The sequence below is a fragment of the Myripristis murdjan genome, chromosome 24, assembly GCF_902150065.1.
Source record: "Myripristis murdjan chromosome 24, fMyrMur1.1, whole genome shotgun sequence".
In the NCBI taxonomy this organism is placed as follows: domain Eukaryota; kingdom Metazoa; phylum Chordata; class Actinopteri; order Holocentriformes; family Holocentridae; genus Myripristis; species Myripristis murdjan.
The window spans coordinates 15,505,665-15,533,367 of record NC_044003.1 but is presented as its reverse complement, the minus strand read 5'-3'; the positions used below and the strand labels follow the sequence as shown (position 1 = coordinate 15,533,367).

Genomic DNA, 27,703 nt, shown 5'->3' with positions numbered 1-27,703 from the left:
TGACAATGTTAAAAGCATTTATTGAAGTTCTATGCAAGCCAGTCGCATTTCATAACACACGGGTTTACAAAAATAGTGACTTTTTTTTTAATTGTTTCCCTTTTTAATTTTTTTGTTCCGAGATATTTAATGAAAAATGATTATAAGTTTATCATAACACTCAAACCCCCTTGGGAGTGTATACTCTGCTATAACATGTTTCTGATCAAAATTACAGAACATGATGTTCTAAACTGAACATTGCTGTTGTGGAAAAAAAAACACTCCTATTCTGTCAACTACGATTGTGTTATTTTTCTGTGTTTTACTTGGCTGAAATGCTTACATGGTAATTTATGTGTTGAATGAATTTCATGGAACTTGGGTCCTTGGGACCGCTTAAAAGCCCATTATTTATTTTAAGAAATACATGGGTGTCAATAAGAAAATAAATCATTGGTTACTTTGTTCCTACTTTTTGCATATTATGTTTTTTGTCCAACAACAGCAAGAGATCGAATACACTGTGAAATAAATCCCACTGGAGCATTCTTCTGAAAGTCCTCCACCCGCTGAAATTTGAGGAAGGGTGGGGTGGGGGGCTATGACTCGGCGTGCGTCCACTCATCCATTTATCAACAGTGGCATAACTCCCAAACGGATGCTTGCATTTCCACCAAATTACATAATTACGCTTACAGGATAATTATAATTTATCCTATAGATCCTAGAAAGTATTCAGAGTGCCTGCTCTGAAATGCCACATTGAAATGAAGATAGAAAACAGACTAACAAAACAGACATTGCTACACTTTAAAGAACCTATAAAGTGCTATCCATCAGAAATTCATGTGACAAATTGGATATAAGGTAATTAGTATATACGTTATTTCCTGTGCCCATATTCTAGTGCATGGGAATGTAACCCTTAGGAGAAGACTGATGGCCTACATGGCAACACACCACTACTTCTAAATCTGCAATAGCTCTTAGTCCTTATGTTGGCAACAGCCAAATACACATTCCTCACTTACTGTACATTCAATTGCTTAAAAGGCCTCAAATTCAGCAATAGGTGTTCTTTTTTTCTTTAGCAACAGTATTCCTTTAATCTCATGGTGTAAGAAAAGAATTCAATTAGGGCCATTCCATCTGTGTGGCATTTCTCCACATGCCACCATACCAAGCTCCAAGCTCTGTTCAAACCCCGTCCATTCTTGGCCTGGGGACTCCCAGTTGTTCTTGGATTAAAAATAAAAAAAGGAAAAACTAGGTCATATTGACAATCACTGGCAGAGGTTCTTCCTTCTATTTCCAAGTCATTCTTCCCGGCTCTCCGGAAGTTGCCGTGTTATTTCATCAAGGGAGCGCTTGTCTTCTCCTGACCTGTCCCAAGTTTGATGGCTGTTCTGTGTTTATTCAGTCTGTGATTGGTCGTAGAGTTCTTCACTGTCTTTGTGCAGTCCCACATAAATGGGTACAGTCATTTTTTTAACATTGTAATCAGCTGTTGCAGCATCAGTCATCATGGATGATATTCCTTTGGTTAATATCTAACAATAATTTCTTAGTTCTTTACATGAGAAAACAACCATCTTAACACATTTCTTTGACCATTTTTTGCATTTGTCTAGATTCACCTCCTTTATATCTCCATCTCCATCTTTTTACTGTCTCTTGGAGCCAGGAGCCGGTGTCTGCGTTCGGGCTTGTTGCTGTATGTCGGTTTGGTCAGGGTGGTATGGCAGACCTGGAGGTCCAGGGGTTCCTGGTGGCCCAGGTGGCCCTACTGGCCCTGGCTTTCCCCTTGGTCCTGGCACACCATGGATGCCTGGTAGCCCCGCCGGGCCCTGGATCCCTGGAGGCCCCTTAGGTCCTGGCATCCCGTCTTTACCAATGGGGCCCATGTCACCCTTCTGGCCCCTCTCACCACGTTGACCTTGCAGACCAAGCGACCCTTTGGCTCCTTTCAACCCTGGGAGACCTTTTGCACCATTGGATCCTGGCTCACCCTGTGCTCCTTTGGGCCCAGAAAAGCCCTTCTCTCCCTGCACCCCGCGGACTCCAATAGGACCCCTATCACCTTTGCTCCCAGTCAGACCCATGGGCCCTTTGGTGCCACTCTCACCTCGATTACCTTTGGGCCCAGGTGGTCCAGGAGCTCCTGTAGAAAGACGAAAGAAAGGTTACGTGAAAATTTAAGTTTAATGAACCCTTAACAAACATGGTTTCACCGATACATGGTAACATCTACCTTTTAGTATGGTAAAGTTCTTTATGAGCTGGGTATGGTGTACATCCACCAGTTTCATTTCCTCCATCACCATGGATAGGTTGCTGATATCCAAATCCAAACGGACACTCAGCAACATGTACTGCTGCCTCAGTGTGTCAGCTAAGTGGAGAAGCAGCAACACTGTATTGTTCAAGTTCTGGAAGAAAAAGAGAGAAGGGTAAGGGAAGAAGACATGACAACAAGGTGAGCAGTGAGGATGATTATGTCAAGGAAGTGAAAGCAGGTAAGAATACAAATGGAGAGGGAAAACAGGAGAAAAGATGTAGAAGAAGTGATAGATTAAGAATAAGGTTTAGATTAAGGTTAATATGGAATTCTTGAGTACAGTGGTCCCTCGTTAATCACGGGGGTTACGTTCTAAAAATAACCCGCAATAGGCGAAATCCGCGAAGTAGTCAGCTTTATTTTTTACTTATTATAGATGTTTTAAGGCTGTAGAACCCCTCACTACACACTTTATACACTTTTCTCAGACAGGCATTAACATTTTCTCACTTTTCTCTCTTGTTTAAACACTCTCAAAGTTCAAACCTTTGTAGAAAAATAAGTCCAGTATTATAGAATGAACGCATTCTGTACTGTACAGGAGACACGGCACAGAGGAGATTGATTGACAATGGTCTACAGTCCCCTAGCCAATCAGGACGCAGAACACAATGCGCGGGCTCTCCCTTAGCCAATCAGAGCACAGAACACAATGCGCTGTTAAAAAAAAAAAAAAAGCATGCAAAATTGCACAAAAAAAAATCCGCGAAACTGCAAGGCCGCGAAAGGTGAACCGCGTTATAGCGAGGGACCACTGTACATCGAGACATAGTGACATGATACTTTATTGGTCACCACATGTGTCTTTACAGACACCTTTTAGATGGAAGCTGACCAGGAGTGAAAAAAAAATCACTTTTGGAGCAAATCGGAAATGTCCTGTGTCAGCTATGGGCAACATAAAGTTATCAAGGTTTTCTCATTTTTCATGGTAACAACCTGTAGGTCCTCTGTGTGGCTCCCCAGGCGGCTCTGGCAGGACGAGCTTTCGATGTTGATGTACTTGTACATGCTCTGGACGTGGCTGACCGTGGCATTGATGCTGGAGGAGATTGTGTCAATCTCCATCTCAATGGAGTTCAGACGGCCATCTAGAGTAGAGAAACGCTCGCCTGTACGGTTCTCATAGTACCTGTTGAGAAAGATGGTTATAATGAGGAACACAGTCTACTAAAAATGCTGAAACTGCATTCTAAATTATGTATAGAGGGAAGCGTATTTTGGTGTGGATTACATTTGTGTCTGATGCATCACCAATATGTTTCTAATCAACACTTCTGCTTCCCACACAACTAAACTGCCAATTCAAATGAGACGCTCTGGGCTCTCTGTTTTTTATAGCATGTCAGTGTCACATGGTTAGATTTAGGTTGAGGTTAGGGAAAGGTTATGTAACATAAAGTTAATGTCAACCACTGTCGTTTGACACAGGACTCGGATCTCATGAGTGAAAGCCATGATGGCTGACCCATCCGGACCCCACCCACCTCCTAACATGGACTTTAGACTGACTGATAAATGTTTTTCTGATACGTCACAAACAGACCATGACAAAATACATAAAATTCCCTTGAAACATATGCAGCTCAGTTGTATGACAACCTCTGACAGAATTCACCCCCACCCCGGCACATTGCTGGAGGAAGCCATTTGGTCAGAATCTCGTGAGGATTTCAACACCACAACATCGATTATATTTATCAGTAATGCAACAGAACAATACAAAGGAGTTTTTATTAAATTCTGTGCCGGGCTTTGACCTGTTTTTCTCACTTTGAGACCTGCACAAATGCAGAGGACTTATCCCATACTGTAAAATGGGAATTTTACAGATTTGTTCTTCTGAATGTGGTAATTGTTTGCACTCTGTTGCTCTGTGTTTATATGTGTGTGAGTGTGCATGTGTGATTGTGGGTGTATTACCTGGAATGGTAGTGAAGGTCATGCATGTTCTCCTCATGTTCATCCATGAAGGAGGTCACATTGTCTAGCTGCATCTGCAGGTTCATCACCTGGAGAAAACATTATACACCATGTTTTTATTTACATATTACATCATCAGTTTCCATTATACATAGGCCTACTAGAGTCCCCTGACTCTGTTACACACAACAACAAACACACACTCGCCAACCTGGAGGGTGAGGTCGTGGACCATCTCGGAGGACATGCTGATTCTCTGGTGCGTTGCTGAGATGCCGCTCTGGATGCTGCGCACGGTTTGCGTGGTGCTGCTCGAGTTGGATTTGAGCACGCTCAGGACGCGGCTGTAGTTCTGCCAATCAGTGGTCAACTTCTGGAGGACCAGAGTCTCCTCATCCGCTTTCCTCTGCAGGGCGTCGATCCACATGGTACTGCCAAGCAGAGGTCAGCACAGCGGAGACATTAAGCAGATTAAACTTTTTAGAGGAATCAAATAAGACGACCAACTCCAACAAAACTGTTGCAACATTGTGTGCTGCAGTATATGCCACACACAATTTTTTGTATTCTTTTTCCATAATTTTCCTATGTGGACTGGAAAGTAGATCTGGCAGATAGTGTCGGCAGAAAACTTCTGCATAGTAGCCTTGCTCCAGGAAAAAGTGACCCGATTGTACTACATGAAAAAGGTAGCAACAGTGTGACTACGTAATAACATAATATAATCCCTCCCCATTAAAATGGCTTATATTCTCTGTAAACAAAGGTTGAGTCTATGTCAGGTGTATGTGTGCATCAAATGAATCCCAGCTGGGATCTCCAGCTGTGCCGGTGTTTAGCCGTCATTCTTACTTTGCCTTCATAACTAATGATTTGCTTGCGAGGCTGGACTGAAAATTATTAAAAATATGAGTGAGGTCACTGGCTTCAAGCTGTAAGGCCATGATATATGGAGAACATTTTGAAGTAATGAAGATGAGCAATTTTGCCAGGAAGCACAATCAACTCTGTCATGGTGCTTTTTCTCCAAATAAACCTCTGTTATTCACATATGTTTTATGAACACAGTGTTGCTCTGACTGTGGACGCTGGCCAGATTTCAGCAACAGATAAAGTTCTTGGACCAGCTTCACTAGTAGGAGGTTATAAACTCATGTAGTTAATTGAGTAATTACTGTGATTTCTGGTGGAACGACTTACTGACAATGCTAATGGTTTTGGAGATTAGATTCATACTGTCTGAAACAGTCCTCCTACTGACATTTGTCCACAAAGTTGAAAGAGAAATGTTTCTGGATTGTAACAGCTGTTCACTATATGGAGACTTTTCAGTTAATTAGAGTCAAGTTTGTGGTGCTCTATTTTTTATTATTACATTTTTTTAAATTATTTTATTGTAATAATTACTATTTTTGCACATAAGAGTGCATTTTCAGAAATATACACTGTAGTCTCCACATATGTACTCCAGAATATGAGCAGGGTTGATTTTTTGGTCACAGCCCAAGTCAGCAATTCCTATCTCAGGCATATTTCCTGTCTCCATGACCTCAAAAGACTTTCTCCAAAACCACAAATGCTACTTTATCTCCTTAATCTCACAAAGGAGTGGGATTGTGACACAGTGAGATTTACTCCAACAATGTTCCATCCATTCTCAATGTACAGAAATGAGAAGCAGATTCACTGCAGTTCCTTCCTCAGCAGTCCATCGACTACTGTCTAGAACAACGAAATCAGGAAACAGAATTTGATCCTTCCATATATTTCACTGGGCAAAAGGAAAGTCAAAGTCAGAGACTGAAGAGGGATTTAAGAGTTATGTACAGTAAAAACATGCCTTATTTATCCAGACAGAGGGATGAATACTCGATGCAGAAGGCATTCATTTTTTTTCACCTGCCCACTCACCCAGCTCTCACTCAGTCCCCCAGCCGTTCATTCACCTCACCTGAGCGCCACAGTCGTGTTCACCTGCTGCACCGTAGCTTTGAGGTCATACTGATCCTGCGACAGAGTCTTCATTCTCTCGTCTGTTTCCTCGATCACCTCCTTCCAGCCCTCCACCTGGTCCACGTATCTCTCCAGCGACTGGTTGAGAAGTTTGATTGACATGGTGTGGTTTTGCATGTCGCGTGTCAGCCGGCTGCTGGCGGCCCTCAGGGTGTCTTGACTTGTGGAGGCCTGGTGCACAACCTGCAAGGAGTGGAAGAAGGAGCATCAATGAGGAAAAGTTGCTTTCATAAAGTGAAGGGCATGTTCAACCTGTAACCTCTTTTTTGGTGGAAAAAGAGCTGGTTTGCACTTTGGGCTGACAGTGAAAAGCAGATCTATTGACATGCACCTTGTTTCCCAACACATTCTCATTTCCATTTCATCAAATAATGGAGTTTCGTCCCCTTTTATGTCTGATACTGACACCAAAAGCACCATTAAAGCTTCAGGATGAGACGCATCAGGCTTCCTCATTTTTGTCACATGTCATGTGGTTAGGATTAACCACTCTTGAACTCTTTAAACTCTCATGTCGGTCAACATTAGTACATTACAAATAATATTCATCTAATTATTAATCCTGATATAGCACTGGTATATAGTGCTGGTTAGATTGGTGCTTTCGAAGCACAATGCACACAAATAAGCTATTATTTCACAGTGGTATGCTTCTCAGCATTTCTAATGATTCCCAAATGTTGTGTAGCAAAAGAAAATCCAAGGCACTGTGGTATTCAAAACCATAAATCCTAAAACTCTGGATGAGTACCTTGACTATATGTTGATATGTTTTATGATGATGTTCCTGGAAGAATTGATCAGGGGAATCCATCAAAGCAGCAGTTGGCCGTTTGTGACTACAAAGACTCGCAGGCTCAGAGAATCATGCCCAAATCTGGAGCGATCTTCCTCAAAACCAACAGAAGTCGAGGTCTTACCCATGTGCAGGCGTGTGCTAAATATAAAGGAGATCACTGCAAAACGCTGCCCTGCAATTCAAGCACGAAAACCTCTACTGACACGGGACCTGAGTGAGTCCTCTGACGAATCAGACAGCAAGGATACAATTATCTAGTATTATATTTACACCTGGTGTCTGCTATGTGTTGATTTCCTGTAAAAAAAAAAAACAAAAAAAAAACAAAAAAAAAACAAAACAAAAAAAAAAAACATTGAATACTGGCCAATCAGTGTCACCCATTTTAGGTTTGATGGAAGTTCCCCTTTGACTAAAATCTGCACTTTTATTTGCTTTGGAAATTTCCATCACAGATTAGGTTTTTCGGTAATGATTAAAGCCTTAATGAGTACTGGATCTTCCCCTCACATTGACAAATCAGCACTTGATTATATTAGTTTTAATGTTTCTGGTGGTGAGACAAATGAATAAAAGAGAGAGGGAGGCAGGAAGAGCACAACAAACGGGAGAAAGATGGATAGGTGGAGGTGAGCAATCTATCAAGTGCAGGGAGAACAGGCCAACCTCTGACAGGACGATTAACTGTTGGAAATGTGGTTAACCATAATGAGCGGCCTATAAACATTTGAGGGATTTAGAGGAGGGATTTAAAATCAACCAATTATCTACTGTACCTGCTCCTGCTTCAGTATCATTTTCTGGATGTCCTCAAACTCTCTCTTCAGGTTGCTGATTTCCTCGCTGTACAGAGTCACATCCAGACAGCCTGAGCAGTTAGAGGTCGAACTCAGATCTGCGTGTGTGTGTGATGACAAGAGGAGAGAAAAAGAAAGAAACAGAAAAAGAGAGGCAATGTAGAGAGAAAAAAAGCATTACTTCAGTGCAGACTTTTACAAAGAATTTTACAAATCTCTACAAAGCCTACAAAATCTAGACTGGTCAATGTGTCAGATTGTGTGTGTGTGTGTGTGTGTGTGTTTGCCTTATTCATCCATGCTGCCTCACACTTCATCATCAACGTCCCATTCAATAGAGAAGCATGCCTTTTGGTCAATGTACAGCACTCTTGAAACTGGAAGAGCGCACTAAGCAGAGTGCAGATCTCCACCAAGCGTGCTGCCTTACCTCGGCGTGCAGATTTAGACAGGAACAATTCCAAAACCCAATTCCTAAATCCCTTTTTCCACCGACAGGGAGAAGGGAAAATACTGAGGATTTGCCTGAATATCTCCCCTTCTCCGGTGCTCGGACTTTAATGAGCAATCACCTGACAAGTTAGCACTCAATTGCAAAATAAGTTTTTCAAAGGTTTTGAATCACTGCAACCATTACGGGTCCTTGATCTTACAGTGATAACTGTGCATAAAAAAATATTAGGCTGAGAGGGCCAGGTGTCTAGCTGTAAGGAACCCTTTCAGAACAAATGGAGTGCTTCAAATAAGCAGAACTGAAATACTACAGTGGGTTCTTTAATCTGATTGATCACTATTTTGTTTGACTGAATCAGAGGTTCTTTTCGATTCAGAGTCCCTAACCATAAAACAAAGAGCTTGTCCCTCATCTGTATGTATGTGTGTTAAGTGTGTGTTTTCACAGTGTTTCCCTAGACAGCAGAACTACAACACCATACTGACTCAATACAAGAATCGCTGTATGTTTGTATGTTGAGTTTGGCTGTTTTACCTTCTATTCCCTGCTGGACTTTGGCGATCTTCTTGTGGTAGAAGGCCTCCTCCTCAGACAGGCTGTCCACCCTCCTGAACACTGCACACACATTTTGGTGAAGAAAAAAAAGTTAAAGAAAAATGCTCTGCGTTTTGAAAAACATCCTACTGGTGTGCTATTGATCCCTAAGGGGGTGATCCAATTTCAGCAAAAGAACAAGGCTGTGGCGCTTCGCCTGTTCTGTTAAAAAGCACACGTTCCAGCCTCTGCAGCACACTGGGGGGTGCGCTAATTGAAAACCAGCTTCAGCCTATGATGTCTGTGCAGCTACACCCGCTCAGCACGCCTCCAGGTGTAAGATGAGAGTAACACATAAAATACCTCTTCAGCTTAATGTCTTTTAATGTATCATGCAATGTAATTTATTTTAAAAGATAGCTCTTTTCTCCTATATTATTATTCAGGAGAAGTATTGAGCTGAGTTTATTATTAAAGTTCGGTGTATTTGACCTTTATTTGAAGTGCAATGCAGTGTGCACTGTTCACAAGACAGACGTCAAGGGATTTAAGGGGTTTACAAAAAATAAAAATGTGCTCATCCCACAAATGTAAAACTCTTTACACATCAGTCCAGTGATGTACCTCTTCTCCCATTCCACAAAATCCCATTCTACCCATAGAACTCAATGCCCAAAGTGTATATAAAATGTACTTTTTTCACTAAAATATGAAGAAATATGAAACTTTTTTGTAAGTTCGGCTATGAGCATTGCTACTGGCAGAGAAGGCAACAGCTTGAGCGCCCAAGCAGTGTTACATAATGGTGGTTGCTACACAGCTTAGTGTTAGCTGCCCTGAAATAACAAAGGGAATGATGCTGTTGAAAATGAAATCGCACAACAGAAAATGAATAGTTTGTTGTGCTTGCTTTTGCAGAAGAGGATGAGGAACCAGCAGCTGAAGTTAACGTTGCTAACTGGAAAACTGGAAAAGGTTGCTTAATTCCTGTCAAGCAAAAAATGATGTGACTGTCCACATGTCAGATTTTGTTTTCGTTGACTTCCCATGCTGTTGGGAGTCAACGAGGCGTTATACGATGAGCTTCGAGGCTGCATAACAAACGCAAAAACAGGAGGCTGGTGTTACCTCTTCAAACACAAAAACGTCTGGCATGAAAACTTTTTGAGTGTTTTCTTCATTAGCAGTGCAGACAGGCTTCCCAAAAATCACAAAACTACACTTTGAATATAAAAAGGCCATATTTAAACTGTTTGAAGCAAATAAACACTTCATGCTTCAAACAACACAACACATATTTAAGATTAATGAGAACTAGCCTGAGACTGCAGGAATATATATAAACATGCAGAAAATGTTTTCTCCATGAAACATATGCAGCACATTGGTGTTAAAATAGGAACAGGAAGTAACTAACGGGGTAAAAAAAAAAAAAACAACAAGACGTCCTATCTAAACTAACGCCGACAAAACATGTCAAGTTTTTATTAGCTAACAAACGTAACCATAATAACAGTGATGAATGATGGTTTTGCCATCTGGCTAGGTTCTGCTCTCCAACATATTTCCCAAGAGAGCAACAACAGTTTTGTGAGGGTGTGTGCATGTGCGTATGTGTGTGTGAGTGAGTGAGTGTACAGTATATAGTGTGTGTAATCCTGATGCAGACGTTTTCAGGGGCCTCGCAGCATTTCAGCATCCTAATCCCTGACTCAGGGGATTAATGCAGGCCTCTTCTGTGGTGAGTTTGCACTGATAAATGGTTCCACATGCGTTCTGCAGATACCACCTGCTCTGCTGCATTAGCTGGTTGTGATGGTGATGTTGAGCATGGCCACCACTGGGAAGGCTTAGGCTTATTGCAGGAGTGAGCTTTAAAATCTATGGTTCTTCTGAGGCTCTTTGAGACCTAAGTGCTGCTTTATGGGATGATCTGTTTGTGAAGAACCTCATGAGTTCCTTCATGGTTCTGCACTCCTGCCTGAAACAATGAGTAGTGGTTCCCAATAGCACTTTGTGGTTCCACGTCGAGTCAAAATGTTGTTTTTACCTCTAAAAGTTCCCTTTGGGAACAATGGCCCCCTTTACACCCAGCATTAAAATGTATATCTGTTACGCACATTAAAATCCAATTTTTCTGTCCCCTGCCAAAACAAAGATTGCTGTGTGCGTCACTTCCTAATATTTATTTCCTTCTGCAGTAAACACCTCGTCTCACTTGTTCCCTCTGCTCCAGTATCTTGACTATCTACTTTGATTTGTATGTTACCATCCCATCTGCATGACGCCTGTTTGATTTCAGTGTCTTTGTTGGGGCTGGAGCAATAAACTTGTATTTTTTTTTTTCCAGTTTATAAAGTTTATGTGTCTTGTCCTCCTCAAGAAGTGGTTGAGGTGATAGGATTTCAACACATTTTAGATGTCATTACACCTGGAGTGTGTGCACTTTTCCTCTGTCCAAACACAATACGATCATCCAGGAATGCTTGCAGGTTGAAAGAGGATCACCGGTGGATCAAAGCCTGCCTGAGCTCACTGAGTTGAGGGCTTTGATAACTTCTTTTTGAAGCTAATATGCAATACAAAAGAACTCTTTTTCGGACATACGGAGCCCAGCTGGGGTTCAACGAGAGATCAGAACAAAACAGTGGCTGAATTTATTCTGAATATATGAAAAAACAAAGGAAGCATTTCCTTTATCTTGAAAGTGATATTTTATCTTTGTGTGTGTCTGTGTGTGCAATAAGTGTACATCCTAATATGTGTACTTGTACACATACATACATTAAAATGTGTACTTGTGGCACTTAATTCCTCCTACACAACTATCCCACACTAAATCAATGTTTAATCGCTGGCATAAATACATCTGATAAAATGCTATCTTAAGATGCATGTGTAACCCTGACTAGTACAACAATATCCTGCTACATGTATGCATTACTTTTAGATACCATTTTTTTTATGTTTTGAATCAGTAAGCCTGCAAAAAATGTCTTTATCCAGAAGGCTGAGGGCCTCTAAAATGTGTTATTTCTTTCAACATTTATTACTCAACAAAATTTTTGAGGAATTCATTTGATTGTTGTAAAACAGATGTTATACAGGATCTGGAAATCCAGCGTTGGTTCCTTTTGTGTTTTTCCTCTTGCACACAAGTGGGATTTTTAGCCAAGTGCAATATGTTTTCTGTAGACAGTAAAGTTTTTAGTGGCTTGGACGTGTACAGCTGTGTTGTGAGTTGACATAAACTCAAACAAAGTTCTGTGTCTGCTTATAAAGCATTGCGACACAGCAGTGATTTCTGTGTGTGTGTGCGTTTGTGTGTGTGTGTATGAGTTTGTACTGGACATTAAGCTCAACCACTGTGCTGATATCTTTTCATTCATAAAGCGATACTTTTTTTTTTTTTTTTTTTTTGCCAAAAACTCAAAAAAGGAACATGGAACAAAAACAAGGAATATGGAAAAGGAACAGAAAAAGAAAAAAAGAGCCTCCAGGTAGCCTGTGTTTCTCCCAGAATGTTATGTCTGAAACATTTAGACCATCATGGGACACAAAACGCTCCAATGCATCCCAGAATAATGATATATAATCATGCATACTTCTTTGAATAGTGCGTTCAATCAAAATGTCACATTGGAATCAGTTCAGGTTATAGGCTTCCCATAGACAACCAGTGCACAATTAATTAATTCAACAGTAAATGTGTAATCAAAAAAATGTGACGAACTGAGTTTTAAATACGTGTTAAACTGATTTGTAATACAAGGCCAATCAAAGCTTGATTTGTTGGTCCAACGACACATGTGCTCTGTGTACGACTGCACAAGATTTCTGTGTTTCTGTCTGCATCTGTCTGTGCCTGTACGTGTGTGTGCACATGTGTCTGCGTATTGGGATTTTGCGTCACTCGTGTGAGCCTGTCTCGGGTCCAGATCCCTCCTCTGAGATCCCCGAGCTGTTGTAAAGGGAGAGATTTACGGCCTCCCAACCCGAAAACAAGGGATGCCAATGTGAAAAGCATATGTTCGTTCTGCAGCAGCTGTCAGGTAAAACATGGTACACAGGACCCAGACCCATGTTCACTTGATCGATGGCAGTTAAATGGGCCTTGTTTTAAACACACACACACACACACACACACACACACACACACAGCCCATAAGGTTTGTATAACTATCTGTTAGTGAAACTTACACTCGGAGACAAATTAACTGTTCCCCACAGTGTTATGTGATCCAACCAATTGTCCAGTAAGCAAGGAAATTAATCATGGAAACGGGAAGCCGGACACACAAGTGGGCAAATCAAATTTTCATTTAAAAAAAACAACAACAATGTAGTGTATGATGCATATATTTAAATATCAGTGCATAATGTGATGGAGAAGTAAGCACTCCATGGGAAACCAAAGAATCTGGACACTATGTGCGTGTGTGTGTGTGTGTGTGTGTGTGTGTGTGTGTTTGTGTTGGACACTGAGCCTGAGAAGGTTATATATATGGGGTATTTTTTTGTAATTTTGTAAAGACTAACGTAGGCTGTTTTGATTTCAAGCAAAGTTGTTTTGGATTTTTGAGGGTCCTTGGATTACCGGATCGTGAAAGGGGGCTAAACTGAAGTTCCAGGTTCATAAAAATCCTTGGAGGAAGAATCTGAGGTGTGAAAATCAAACTGAGCTCACCGAGCGATGCCAGCACTGCCACAGTAATGATGAGGAACGCAAAAAATCCATAGAGGACTTTGACAGCCAGCTGGAGAGAATGAGTCTGCTGGCACTTCACACAGCCTCCTCTGGTACGACCTGAAAACACATCGCATGAGGGAACGAATTAATGGCTACTAAATAAATTAATAACGTAATGGATACTTGAGTGAATGACAGAATTAATGAGGGACAAAAAATTCAAACAATTCCCAAACCCAGAAAAGGACAGGGCAGACAAATGATCCCTGCAGGGAAAAAAAAAAAGTTCTTTCATTTGATATGGCTGCTGCACTTTGTACCTAAATTACCCAACACTACAAAAGCCAGACCCAGCGCTGTACTGTAGTTTTAGCATTTGGAGATAACGGTAATACAAAGCCGATGTGACTGAGCCTCGTTTGTGTGGGAGCCTGCTGTAGTGGCAGAATCAGTGGTGAAAGGCTAAAACTGGGAGGCTTAATGTGCGGAGATGTAGAGCAGATGTGGAGCTCACGCATAACAAAGCTGTTATGGCAGATGCACAAAGACACACACACACACACACACACACACACACACATACACACACAAATATTCTGGAAGTCAAACTCAGGCATCCATACACAGGCCATGCATGTGCACACATGGCCTGAGTGTACACATTATGTCATTGCTGCAAAGATATAATGCACATGTTTGTTGTTCTTAAACGCGTGCGTGTGCCTATATGCGTGCCTATGTGTGTGTTTGTTCAGGCATGTGCGGGGGTAGAAGCGCATGTTTATTTGTGTGTGTGTGTGTTCACATATGTGAGCGTGTGTGTCTGTTAGCCATCACCTCTAAATGAAGGCATTTCCTCCTCCTCGCCAGTAAGATCCTCCTCTGAAAAACAAGAAGAGGAAAACTGAGCCACTGTGTTGACAAGATCTTGAACTCGTGACAACATGCAGTGGATATCAGAAGTTTACACTTCACATAAATTAGTCTTACTTTTATTGTCTTATCAATTGATTTTGTTTTACATTTACTTTGATATACTAACCAGCATACCAAATCTATGGAGTATTTTTTGGTAAAGTAAATTTTATTGAGAAACAAATAGAATATCATATAGAAAATACTGCAAGTCAAGTAAAAATGGTACTCAAATGTCACAAAAAAATATAGGATTTAAGAAAGAGGCATGTTTATCTTATTCCAGGATCATGGGCATGCCATGTATCACACAAAATACTGTGAATACTCCTGAAAAATAAATAGATGAATAAAAACATGCTCTCAAGGTCACAACAAATGGAAATGCTGTGTTAATTTCAGTGTTAATAAAAATCAGTCCATCTAAATGCATTTTATGATATAAAATTGGACTGTTTCATACAGAAGTGCCCATTTGTGAAGGTTTCTTCCAACAACTACCATGCAAACCAAAAACTCATGATACATAGAAACTGTAGATGCAGGTTAAATATAAACCAAAGCCATTATCCAGCTCCCCATAGGAAAGTCTAAATTACTGTTTTCTGAAGGCCTCTCCATCTTTTACCTCTCAGAAAACTATACAGTCTTCACCTGTGACACCAAATGCAATTAACTCCACTTGGCACATAAGGTGAACACAATTAACTTGAGTCAATTAGCTGGTAGGTGGAGAAAGAGACAGCAGTACTGACCGGGACTGAGAGCCACTGGCTTTACTAATAATGCTCCAAAGCAAAAACCTGACTGGAAATCAATTAAAGTGGATCAATTCAAGCCAGGATCTCACTTTGAATGTTGTTTGTTTGTTTGTTTTGGTTGCATAGTGTATTTTAGTGTATCTGTAGATCTTGAAAATTTAAAAATAATGTCTAGACTTTTGATAATTGCTGCAAGGTAATTGCTGTTTTAATTGGTCTAACTTCTCCATAGTGGGGAAATCACACTGCTGAACTGCTTCTATGCTCTGACCAACAGTCTTCTAAAACCAGTCATGAACCTGATTTTTGGCATTTTTGTTTGTAAGAACAGCCAGATCATTACCTTTAAATAGCTGGTTCTCGTATCCACCATAGTGTTCTGCGAGAGAGAGAGAGAGAGAGAGAGAGAGAGAGAGAGAGAGAGAGAGAGAGTTTGAGAGAGGGGCAAAGCACACATTCAAAAATGCGGGTCAATAGTCCGAAGCTGACACAACCCCATCCTGCTGGAGCCACAAACAAGTTTTATTACTCTTGCCATAAATCACTCAGAACCAGCAGCGTCCCGATCCTCACAGTCCCCCACAGCCTCTCTCTGTGTGTAGAGTACAATACCCAACCCCAACACAGTACAGTACAGTACATGGCTACCAGCTTGGAAAAACACAGTTTTAAAGTGTATGCGCCAGGCAAAAGCAGTTAATGTGTTTGTTCTGCTGAAATGTCTCCTCTGACCAGTTGCTCATTCAGGAAAAAAAGCCCCTCAGTTGCGCTAAGAATGAGAGCAGTTGTTGATTATGTGCACTGATGCAGTGGGGGGATTACTGAGTGTGTGTGTGTGTGTGTGTGTGTGTGTGTGTGTGTGTGTGTGTGTGTGTGTGTGTGAGCATGTCATCGTCTTGGGCTCCAACAGTCCATCTGGAATGGACAGGAGTGAAACGGTTTGGTTTGCTCAGAACGCAGCTAAAGGTCTAATGAACCATAAATGCCAGCGTGCTTTTAAGTGCCACTATACATTAGACTGCATGTTTTCATTGCTGGGTTTAATGGGAGTGGACGTTATACTGCACGCCGTTAAATCTACACCACCCAAACCGGTGCCCACCTGAGGTCCTGCTGGCCTGGCACTTGATCATAGCAAACTAAAGTACTTAATGGAACAGCAGGACAGAGAAGGAAGTGGGAGATAAACACACACACACATACACAGGAGGAAAGAAAAAAAAAAAAAACGTCTGGCAAGTTGCTGGACCAGCAGGGACACCGAAAATGAAAGGGAGACAGTTGTACGCTCTTCCGTGCTCCTTTATTTATGCAGCCAGAGCGCCATTCAGTTGGCAGGCTGCTGAAACATTACTGCATATGTGGTCATGCAGCTCCAGAGCTCTGTGTACCTGAATCTTTGACTTTGCAGAGGCTTTTCTTATGATTCCCAGACACTGGCGTCGCTTACCAACTGCAATGTGCATGATCTGTTTTCGATGAGCTTTCATGAGACTCTTCTCTGCAGTAACGATGCAATGAAATGAGAAAACTGTGATCGCTGGCACACTCTGGGCAGATGTGGGATGATTTAGGTGGCAAATATGAGGGCACTGGGTCAAACATTGCAACGATACTTTCAAGGAAAAATAGATTTTGCAAAACTGCTCAGAACACAAAATCCCAGCTTCCTGCAGGGGCTGTTTAATGACCACATGCATAAATATCTCAGCTCCCTGGCTAGGGTTAGACTTTTAACTTTAAACATTCAGATTGGTGGATTCACAAAGCCTATATTTGATTCCAACATCAACTCTTTTTTTGGCCTTTTCTGTATGTTTTTACATAAGTCAGAATGAAAAATTGGCGAAACAATGTTCAAAGGCGATAGTGTGTTGCAAGAAAATGGGGCTGCTTTTGTATTCCGTTTCCTAACCAAAACAAAACATTGCAAAATGTCAATTTCCAAAACCAAAAGAAAATATTGCAAAATACCCAATGTGGATCAATATGTGTGGCTGACCACATAATCAGCTCAACATTAACAGAAGTAACAGACACTCCCCCATTTTGGGCACATGTGAGAGAGAGTATTGTGCAAAAAATAATTACAAATGTTTTTTGCTTGAATTTGCTTGACCGTTGTTCACCTGGGCAATTTAGCTCAGGTTAATGACATAAAACTAGTTTCCTGTGTAATGCTCTCATACAAAGGGGGGGAACATTAGCAAACATATTGGCTCTCACTTGACTAAAGAATAATGTTTAATTTAAGCCTCCATGGGCAGTGCTGATCATGGATATTATTTTAAAGGACAGGAGTACTACCTCAAGTGAGAAAATGATAACCTGTAGCAACTCTGAAGTTAAAATAGTTGTGAATTTTAAAAGTGCAGCTGTGTTTTTGTGTAGGAGACAAGTAAAATGTACCTGTTTCCATAGGAAATGAGCATGGTGGGTGATGGAAGACTCTACAGCCAAAAATCCCAACATAGTGGATGAATACTCACCTGAAATAGTTCCAAAATAAAGCTGGTTATACCATCTGGATTGAGTTAAATTACTTTTCCCATCACAGCTGTGCAGCAGTAAGCGTCCACTGATAGGCTGTCGTTTAAAAATTGCCTCAACAAGCCAGGGTCTGGTTCCCCAAGGCTTGCCTAGTCTGCAGTTTCATAAATTTCACATTAACAGGGCACAGAGGCCATGTGCATCACAACCAAGAGGGCACAGCCTGTGGATTCCCCATAGGCAAACCATACAACGCTGTATTCAGAGGCATCTTGACTTTTCAATAGCTTCTGGTGGAAAAAAAATATCATGAGGATGTTATGACAGTGACAATTTGAAATGTTGCATTGACGGAGACAGAAGAGAGGTTAGACAGTTAACTCACTGGCTACTTTCATCATCATTTCTATAAAAAAAATAGGCAGACCTCAGTGCTGAAACTCAATTGAGTTGAACATGTTTTTGTCTTCTGCCAATAAAAGTACATAAGGCCTATTTAATTGAGCAACACATTTGAAATATGTCTGCTCTCAGCAATGTTGTGGTGTGTTTCAGACTGTCATTAGGAAGTGCTTTAAACTATTTTTAATGTCCTCTGGGTGCAGTTTGATGATGCAGGCCTATGGTTTTTGAACGTCTGAATTTATAAACGTTTTAGCGCAAAACGTGTCATGTCATTTATGAAAGGGTTGACGGGTTTGTGTTTGTAATGAAAATATGGCCAAAATATGAAGCTAAGATCAACTTAATACATTCATTTTCACCTGAGCTAGAACTCATCCCTCCCTCTGAATCCTCTGGTAATCACTTGAGCTGGATGGAAGAAGTGTGATCCTACAAATTCAAGTTAATATAGACAAATACAGTATTTTTAGAGCGAGTTGCAGAGCAAATACAAGATTATTTTATTTCCTGGTAATTAGCATGATGCACGTAGACTTATGGCTCGCATTTACTGCAGTAAAATAAAATAAGGAAAATTATAAAACACAAAATTGATTTTCATAAACAGTGTTCATTTGCATGAATGCTTGCCCTGAACATAAGTCCAATAAAACACCCACAAGTAATGATGCAAAGTATACTGTGAGGAATATGAGTAGATGAATGTTTATGTGAGCCAGTGGTGCAGAGTCTGAAGTTAGCTCTGGGAAAATGGGTTGATGTAATTATGGATTGGAGACAGTAGCAGAGAAAAACAAGAAAGAGATGAAGAAAAAGAAGGATGGGTAAAAGGAGGGGAGAGAGAGCTACAGCAGAAGAAATGAGAGCGTGGAGGTGTCACAAAGAAAGACACAAAGAAGACACAAAGAAAGAGAGAGAGAGGAGGGAAGAGAGACACACACCAAATATTTTGAAGCAGAAACCTCAAGACTCAAAACACTCAGGCGTGACTCCAGTTTCCAAAACATTTTGTGGTCCCAGACCCTCATCACACTCTGTAGTTCACAGAGGATAGAGGCTGACCTGCCTCACACTCTACAACAGCAAGAGCGATGTCTCAGCATGCTTAACTATGCAGATATTGGCCTTCACTGATTTTAATGCAACATTTAGATTGGATTCTGCAAGTGTGCACAAATATGAGATAGATAATAGCACAGTGGCTTCACAGCATGTCATCATCACCGCCCTGGGTTTGAATCGAGAGGTTTCGTGTGTCATGGTCTAAACACTGAAACACTGAATGCGTCTTATATTTTGACTTTTCTAGCATAAAAATTATGAAATTCAAAGGTGCTGAATATCGGCCTAATCGTGGCTATTGACAGCTTCAGTCCAGAAATATGAAAATCCGTGTCCACCTTTACGTCCATGGACTCCTCCTCTGCCGTGCCCACTGACTGTCTAAACATCCTTTCCTCCTGTCCACAACCGAGTCCTTGTGTTCCTACGCCCTCCTTCACCTCCTTCACTCTCTCCTCCTCTGCTGCTCTTTTCTGTCCCCACGCTTTCTTTGCCTCTGTGGAAAAACCTTCGTGCGTTCCTCATCGGCGAGGAAGTCAACCTGTCCAACACACACACGGAGCAGACCTGACAGCAGCACAGCACAGCCCGACAGGCCGGGCCAGACCAGGTCACAACTACAGTCAGCACCGCTTGGACATAGCAGACTGTGGAACTACTAGGGGTGTTTTCGAACCTGTAATCAATTTCACTTTAGTCTGAATCTGTGATACTACTAGATATACGATGCAGGAGAGGACTTTACTCCAGAGGAAACACACATGGAGCATCAGTGTAACCCTTCACAGCGTGTCTAACCAATAATGCACCGTGCTTTCCTGTTGTTGGTCGGAATCACAGTCAGAGTTCATTCGGAGACCCTGTTGACAAGGACTTGGCCCAGGTGGATTGGATTTTAGTGTGTGCGTTTGTTCAAAAGAACTGAAAAAAGTGAGAAACTTCCTCACAAAACTCAGCGCAGAGTTGTGTGCTGTCTTTAGTTCTGGCATCAGAATCACAGAGGATGTTAATGTAGATGAAAAGAAGCTTTCCGGGTACATTGTGGTGCAGTTAACACTAATAACTAGTCTCTCATTACTTCAAAGTTGTTAATTCAAGCTATGTTGGAGTCTGTTGACAGTAGTGACAGATATGTATAAGCTGACAGGGGTTACATCATAGTAAACTAGTAAAAATACAAAGTAAATGTGTTTGGATAATGCATTGGATGGGAATCTACAAACAGGAGATTAGAGTGTGTCCTACTGATGTATTTCTGCTGTTTATTCCCACCTTTGTTTCTCAGGGGTTTCAGCAACGTCCATTGCAGAAAATTTATAACAGGTTTCCATAACACTTTAAGGTCACCTCAAGATTTGAGATTTCAAGATTTTTGTTTTGTTGTCCTCTAGAGGTGATTGGTTTAGGACAGAGTGCCGCAGCATAAAACAATCCAGTAAAACACAATACATAATAAGCCCAGCCATGACTGTCCTTTGGGGACAACCAGAGTATGGATTGTGGTCTTCTGGTGCAAGCTTTGTGCACTGTATCCACACAGGACCCAAAGAAGCATGCAGGTGCAAGGTTGTTGGCTCCTTGCTCATGAGAATGGAACGGTTTTAGGGGTAATTTGAATACACAGCGAGAGTAAAACAAATATACACTGAACTTTCCCTGACATAAGCAACAAGGAGCACATGTGTGTTTGCAGGAAGTGTTCACAAAATGTGTTCAACAATGTCCAAAAGAACTTGCATTTCCAACTAATCGTTCAGAGCGTCTTTCAGTGGGACTATCATGGCACAGTGGACTGAGAATTTAGTACGTAATTTAGTAAGTGTACAACACGGTTGGGGAGATTACCATATTTCCATATTCTAATAAGAACACCCGCCGTGACAAATTATCACAAGGCCATTATGTCCTATTTTCACACCTGGGGTCTTGGTTTTCAGAGTTGGAATCCACCAGTCTGGAGAGCCAACTCCTCTTGATGAAAGTGACCACTATGCTCTAGTCAAGGTCACAGAGCTGAAAATAATTTTGCCTCCAGCCACAGCTATGCTCGCCTGTTTAAAAGAAATACTATTAAATGTAGCTTTGATTTCATGTTGTGTGTTTGAATAGCTGATGCTGCCCTCGTTAAGCATACATTTATGGACAATGCCAGGTAAACGCTATGAATAAGAAACCAGCAGAGCCGCCAGGAAGGTATTGGAATACTATTTTATGAAATTATACAGCATGTAAATTAGCCTGTATACTTGAAAAGGGCTTCAAATATACATGGCAAGGCATTATCTTCTTGGATATTCATTTAGGGGATATTCCAGCTTTCAGTGATCACTCAGTGTACATTATGTAAACCTCTGAGCCAGACGGTATACTGTACAGTGGCTGGTCACCCCACCTATGAAAACATCTGGACTGTTAAAACAGCACACACAGAGGACACTGGGCAGAAACGCCTATAGAGCGTAGTAGTTATGTTACAGTGCTTTTCTAAACATATCTGATTGTCCGTAAGCAGTTCCATAAGGACACCTGTGTAGGTGAGTGGTAAAATGACTGAGGGTAGTAGGTGCAGAATTATAGGCTAAGTGAAAGCAGAGTTAGAATGTAAACTCTCCAATATAGATCTGCTAAAGTAATACAAAAGCAACATGTTCAGGATGTAGCTGCAGCCACCCACACCGGCCATCCTGCTCCCATATTCTTCTACAATCTGACTTTTGGTCTGTCCAAACACAATGTCCTCTGCTTGAGTCAGCTAACCATAAGGACCACACCATGATTGTGGTTCCTGTGTGGTGGTTCTTTTCAAGGGGGGGTTAGAAGTGGCATATCCACCTCAACCCCCACTCTCTCCCCTTCTTCGGCCCCCTTTTGGATTTTGCTTTCGCCAGGGAGATTGTGCAAAAATGTTATCCTTGTTAGTAACATGCCCTCACTGCCCCCTGGCCTCACCACATCTCTGCAAGAGATCAGAGTTGACTCAATAATACAAAACGCTGCTGTTACTTGGATTTTGTCTTCAAAGGCAGAGGAGAGCAAGAGAAAATGCAAACTCAGGTAACAAGGATAACGTCTTGCAAATGCAAATCTACTCTCCATGCAAAGAAAGGAAACAGCTTCACTGATTGGGTAACATGTCTTGCTTTTCAGTGCTCCTCTTGCCTTAGTTAGTTTGACTTTAAACTATTATAACTGGAAAACCCCCTCAAAACCCCAGCACACCCAGCCTTAAGTGAAACCAGAGTCACAAGATGATGCTTGCTCCAGATCAGAGTGGAGGTCTTCACCACAACTCGTAAAACCAAGCGACTCCCATTCCAAACCTCTGTTGACATCCAGCTGGTTTAGATGCCCTCGGACTGGAATGTGTGGTCTCCTTACAAAAGTGTAATGCCTGGAATCTGTTGCTCTAGAGAGCAAAGCTGAAGTTATAGAGGAGCCATTACAAGAGAATGCTCTTTTATTGTGGTTTGACAGTGAAATTGGAGATTTCAGAGGCCAGATCCCATAAATCCGGCGTTTTCTCAGGTCTAAACTGCTTCGGACAGCAGGGCCGACACTGAGAGACAGGATTGGTTAAGTTTATGGTGCTGTGAGGCCAAAGGGCGTGGACAGCATTCTCAAACATTTGGACTTTGCCGTGGAACTCCACTTATCCGATTTATTTGAAGGCAACTCAGCTTTGCATTTTTACATGCCTTCCAGTTTCCCAGATCAGTATCTCAGAGGAATTTTCCATAGAGATAGAATATGACCAAGAATGTGGAAAGCTATCCAAAACAGTCCGTTCAATTCAGCTAGATTTATTAGCACGAATGTCATGCAAACTGTACTGCCAATGCATTGCAATCAACTGAGTGAAAGCAATAAAATAAATAACTACAACTAATCACATTCATAAATGACTACATTACCTTGCTAAAGAAAGTTCTGGGTTGCTGTGTATTTAGCATTTCTTTGCAGGGATAGTGTTTCTTCACAAAAACAGAAAAAAGGTCAGACATTGTAATAATGAATCTAAATAAAACAAATGATTAGTGCAGGTTGGCTATAGAATGAACAAATCAATACAAAACTCCTTTCAGTTCAAATTCAAGGTGCTTGCATTGGCTTTGACTGTGAATTTACAGAACAGCCAAGGCAAAAATGGTGTTAAAACAAGACGATAATGACTCTCTCTCACCACCTCCCCTCCTTTTTCCCCTTCGCTCACTCTTTCCTTGCTCATTTGCCAGCCATACACCTGCCTGCCTTACCCCTGCCACCTCCCACCCCACCACACCCCTGCCCAGCACTACTAGGAATGTATGAGGCAGCATGTTTTGTTCTGGTCTGGCTGCGCTCCGCTCACTCTAAGCAAAACTGGAGACCACATTAGCAGACCTCCTGTACTGTGTGGTCAAAATGTGAATATGAGCTAGTTAACTCGCTGTATCGTCTCACCCTGCAGCTCAAAGGCGGCGTCTATCCAGGAGGCTCAACAGGAGCAGAGACACAGCACATGAGCTTAACTAGTTTGATTTGATTTACTTACTTTTATGCTCTACTTCATGCTTACTTTGATTTCCTCTATTTAGTAATGCAGCGGTAGCAGCAGTGGCCAAATCCTAACATATAATCTTTGATATGAAATTTCACTCTTAGCCTCCCATGTCTGAAGAATTTCACTTCACTTGCCTTTCACCAGGATAGTTTTAAAACATTTTGCACAAAAACTTGGAAACTGTATTACAGGAAAATTTGGCCAAGGATATTTTACCACTGCTAGCTTACATTTATCACAGACAGAAGCACAGTGATTGCCAAAGTAATGATTTCTGATGTTTTCAAGGAAGATTGATAATGCTCAGTCGTAATTCATAGAAGTGTTTACGTTTGCTCTTGCAATGCCACATTAACATAACATCAGAAGAAATAGAAGAACGGGATGATATTTAACAGCTACGATTTGAGAGCGCTCTGGTGTTTAAAAACTTAAAATTAACTTTATTAACTTAAAATCAACTATAATCAAACTATAACAGTTACTACCCGCCTTTCTTAAAGAACCAAGCACTAATATGGACTCTTTAGTAGCATCTAGTGGCAAAGGGCTGAACTACAACAACATCAGGCAACTGTATCTCCTCGTCCTCCTCTAAGTCTCAGCCTCAGCTTCAGCTGTCGTGTTGCACAACAGCAACCAGACCAGCCAGCAAGCAGAAGTATAGACAACATTACTCAAATGTCAAATGTAAGTCAAAGAGATAAAATATTCCTCTCATAATCCTTCCTGTAGCTATATGTGTGAAACCACTTTGCCACTCCCAACAAGCTTGTGGCCATTCATAATCCCTGGAGTTAGGGAGAACCGCTGCCACATTATGATTATTTTATGCTCTAGGCAGCAGAAATATTACTGACTGTAGCTTCATGTACAGTTGATTGGACAGTATTTGTGTGAGTAAAACCGATCATTTGATATTTATTACCTGACTGGATTCACTGCCACGTTTGACACCTGAGTTACAACATTTAGGTAATTTATGGCCTCAAGTGGGAAATATGAGATCCTGCAAAAAATTTCCACAACTTGCTGGTGATTACCACTAAGAGGGTGATGTGAATGCTTTGTCCCAATTGACACCTTGGTGTCAAAAAGTCCAATATGATGGGAATGCAGGCGGGACACCCACTGATGGATGGGTGAAGGAAGTGATGCATTTTATGTTTGTTTGGAATAAACAGATGAAGAGTCAGGTAATTAGCATGAGCAGTGACTGATTTTAACGTTTATATTTTCAGGACATTGTGGAGCAGGGTTAAGGAATAACGAAACAATACTGCTGGTTTCAGTTTGGAGCATGACCCATGCCCAGCATCATCTGTGGACTGAAATTGAACATTGCACTGACTATTGGTTGTGGTGTGCCATTCATAAGCCACACTTTATTGCGGTGGGGTATTGAGAGGCTGCTCCATTGTACGTCAACACTAATTCTCATGCTGCTGAACCACATCTGTGACTTTTTCCTGCTCCTTTTCATAACCCCCCCACCCCTTTCCACCAGTCTTTCCCACTGTATCCCTCCATCTCTATCAATCTCTTTCCAACACTTCTTTGTACCTCTGCATATGGTCTGGGAACCATGTACAAGCCCCTGCCCTCTTCAAAGCCACTGGCAGCTCTCGTTTCATGCCATGTTGTGAAAAAGCTCAAATTCAGATGTTATGCTTTCACTCGCACTCCTTTAAAGTGGATATTAAGTCAATCTGTGGCTGACTGGCAGGGCCGGTAAATTTTTTTTTATGTTTTATGAAACAAGGCTGTGGAGCATGCACACACACTCACACACACATGCACACACACACACACACACACACACACACACACACACACACACACACACACATACATACTCAGGGATTCAAAGCTGACTAATCAAAGTCTCACATCCAAGAACAACAACCCAGCACTTTTCTCAGGAACGAGACTGCCAAGTTTTAGGAGGGAGGTTAGAATAGCAGCTTATTTGGTTGGCAGCGCCCTTTACAGGTACCTGACTACATGCCATCATGCCAGATACTGTACCTGTCTTTCTGTTAAAAGACTTTCATACTGTTAAATATGCCCAGGTGAAATGTGAAATCTATTTTGATGCTCAAGAGAACAACATAACAGTACAACTGTGCATGTCCAGTGACCAGTGTGGAAAGCTGAAGATGCTCTGACTGTCAGACAAACAAACGCTAACTTTCTCCAGAGCTACATTTCTGCACAAATAACAGAAACAGAGATGGCAGAAGCTTTCATTTTACCTTTCATGGTTCCTCCTGAAAGAATCCTGTATTTAAACCAGTTGAGACAATGCTGCTGATGATGATGATGGTGATGATGTTGTTGATGATGATGGTGATGCTGCTGTCCTGTTCACAGAATATGTTTTCTTCCCCACAGAGCACGTGTCTAGGAATAGAATAAGTGGTGTAAACGTGCCTCAAATGTGTTAGTACACTCACTCATGTAACATTTTCCAGCTGACAGCGTCTCCAGATGTCCAAAGAAGCTGAATGTTTAAGTCCCAAAACGTCTTATTTCCACCCAGGCTAAAAGTGATGAAAAAGCAACACCTCAACCAGAGTCACTCATCAATGCAGGATTCAACTGTTGTTAGTACCGGCCCATATGGGTTTACCATGCACCTCTGCAGCTAGACTTCAAATTGTTTGATTTCTCAGTGTCAGTACATTTTCTGGGTGTGCATCTTCAGGTTTGTAAGTGCGGACGGCTATTTCCTAATTCTCTGTTTCTCTGTATTGTGGGTTTTCCTCTAGCTCGTTGACATCCTCCCTCTGCCCTCCAGAGCCTTGAGGAAAGTAAAAATCCTCAGACAGAAACCATGTGCAACATGAGCGAGGGAGGGAGGAAGTGGGAGAGAGAGTGGGAGGGAGTGGGGATAAAGGGAAGGACGAAGGGTGGTAAGAAACAGGGAGGGAGAGAGAGAGGGAGAGAGAGAGAGAGAGAGAGAGAGAGAGAGAGAGAGAGAAGGCAGGGAAACAAAGAAACTGGAAAAAGAGGGAGGGACTGGAGAGGGGACAGAAAAGAAGAAACGGGAGGGAAGGGGAGAGAGAGAAAGAGGGAGAGAGAGAGAGAGAGAGAGGGAGGGGGGCTCATGTGATTTGTTGAAAGTCAGTTTTTTGGCTGAGGCTAATTGCTAACAAATGTTTGAACATTGTGGAATGAACACCTTTAATATCGGTGGCCTTGGCTTGCAAGGCAGGAAAATAGTTTCTGCACACACACACACACACACACACACACACACACACACACGCACACACGCACATGCACACGTCAAAGCTAATCCCTCTCTTGCCCAGCTAGCAGTCTTTTCAGCTCTCTTCATTTATGGTTCACTACCAGATTTTGAGACTAACAGCAGGTGTAATTCACGCCCGCCTGTCCAGCTGACCAGGAAGCTCATCATGGATTTTCAGCAGCTACATTTCTTCTCCTGCACTCACACACACGTTTGACGATAAGGTAGTGTCTAATAGGAAGGAGTAAAATAGTCATCATAAGGCAAACTCCCATCAATATCAACACAAATCAATCAAAAACTTTAATTTCACAGGAGCATTACCTGATGCTTAAATGACCCAGTTTTCATATAATTTTGATCTGTTTGATACTACTGACAGCTATGCACATGTACATTATATTCAGGTCCAAGGCAGTGTGAGAAAGTTTGCAGTTGTCTAATATAGATTTGAAATGATGATAACCCCTTTATTGGGGACACCAAGTTTGGATTTTATGACACTGATGAAATGAGTTGGCAAAGTTGCGCAATACTTCTAATGATGTTAGTTCAGCTGTCAGCGCATCAGTAAAGCAAATTTAAGCATGAAAATTAGCTTGGCGTGTTGTTGGGCACCATAACAACATTGTTGTGTCCATGCGGGAAGTCATCTGTTTACTGTTACACAGTTGGTAGTTTCATCTCATTGTTGTTTCTGCCCCTGGCATGTTGAAAATTCCCCTCTTGCAGTCACCAGGCAGT

At 41.6% G+C, this 27,703-nt stretch overlaps 1 protein-coding gene across 1 annotated transcript; it reads right to left on the bottom strand.

Annotated features, from left to right (window-relative positions):
• Window positions 1-26,546, bottom strand: scara3 (scavenger receptor class A, member 3). Its single transcript, XM_030047964.1, has 12 exons — window positions 25,959-26,546; window positions 15,550-15,585; window positions 14,368-14,412; window positions 13,528-13,647; window positions 8,841-8,921; window positions 7,832-7,950; window positions 6,195-6,439; window positions 4,455-4,674; window positions 4,244-4,332; window positions 3,260-3,452; window positions 2,234-2,411; window positions 1-2,143 (listed from the first exon to the last, which is right to left on the bottom strand). Exons 1-12 carry the CDS (start codon window positions 25,963-25,965, stop codon window positions 1,647-1,649), a joined length of 1,830 nt encoding a protein of 609 aa, XP_029903824.1. The 5' UTR covers window positions 25,966-26,546; the 3' UTR covers window positions 1-1,646.
• Between the last annotated feature and the right edge of the window lie 1,157 nt (window positions 26,547-27,703).

Bases quoted from the DNA above. Each gene is read 5' to 3' on its own strand.
- scara3 (XM_030047964.1), bottom strand. The intron at 13,648-14,367 runs GTGATGGCTAAC...ATGTGTTTTCAG, and splicing joins GGAAATGCCTTCATTTAGAG to GTCGTACCAGAGGAGGCTGT. The intron at 4,333-4,454 runs GTTGGCGAGTGT...TGTTTTCTCCAG, and splicing joins TCCACGACCTCACCCTCCAG to GTGATGAACCTGCAGATGCA.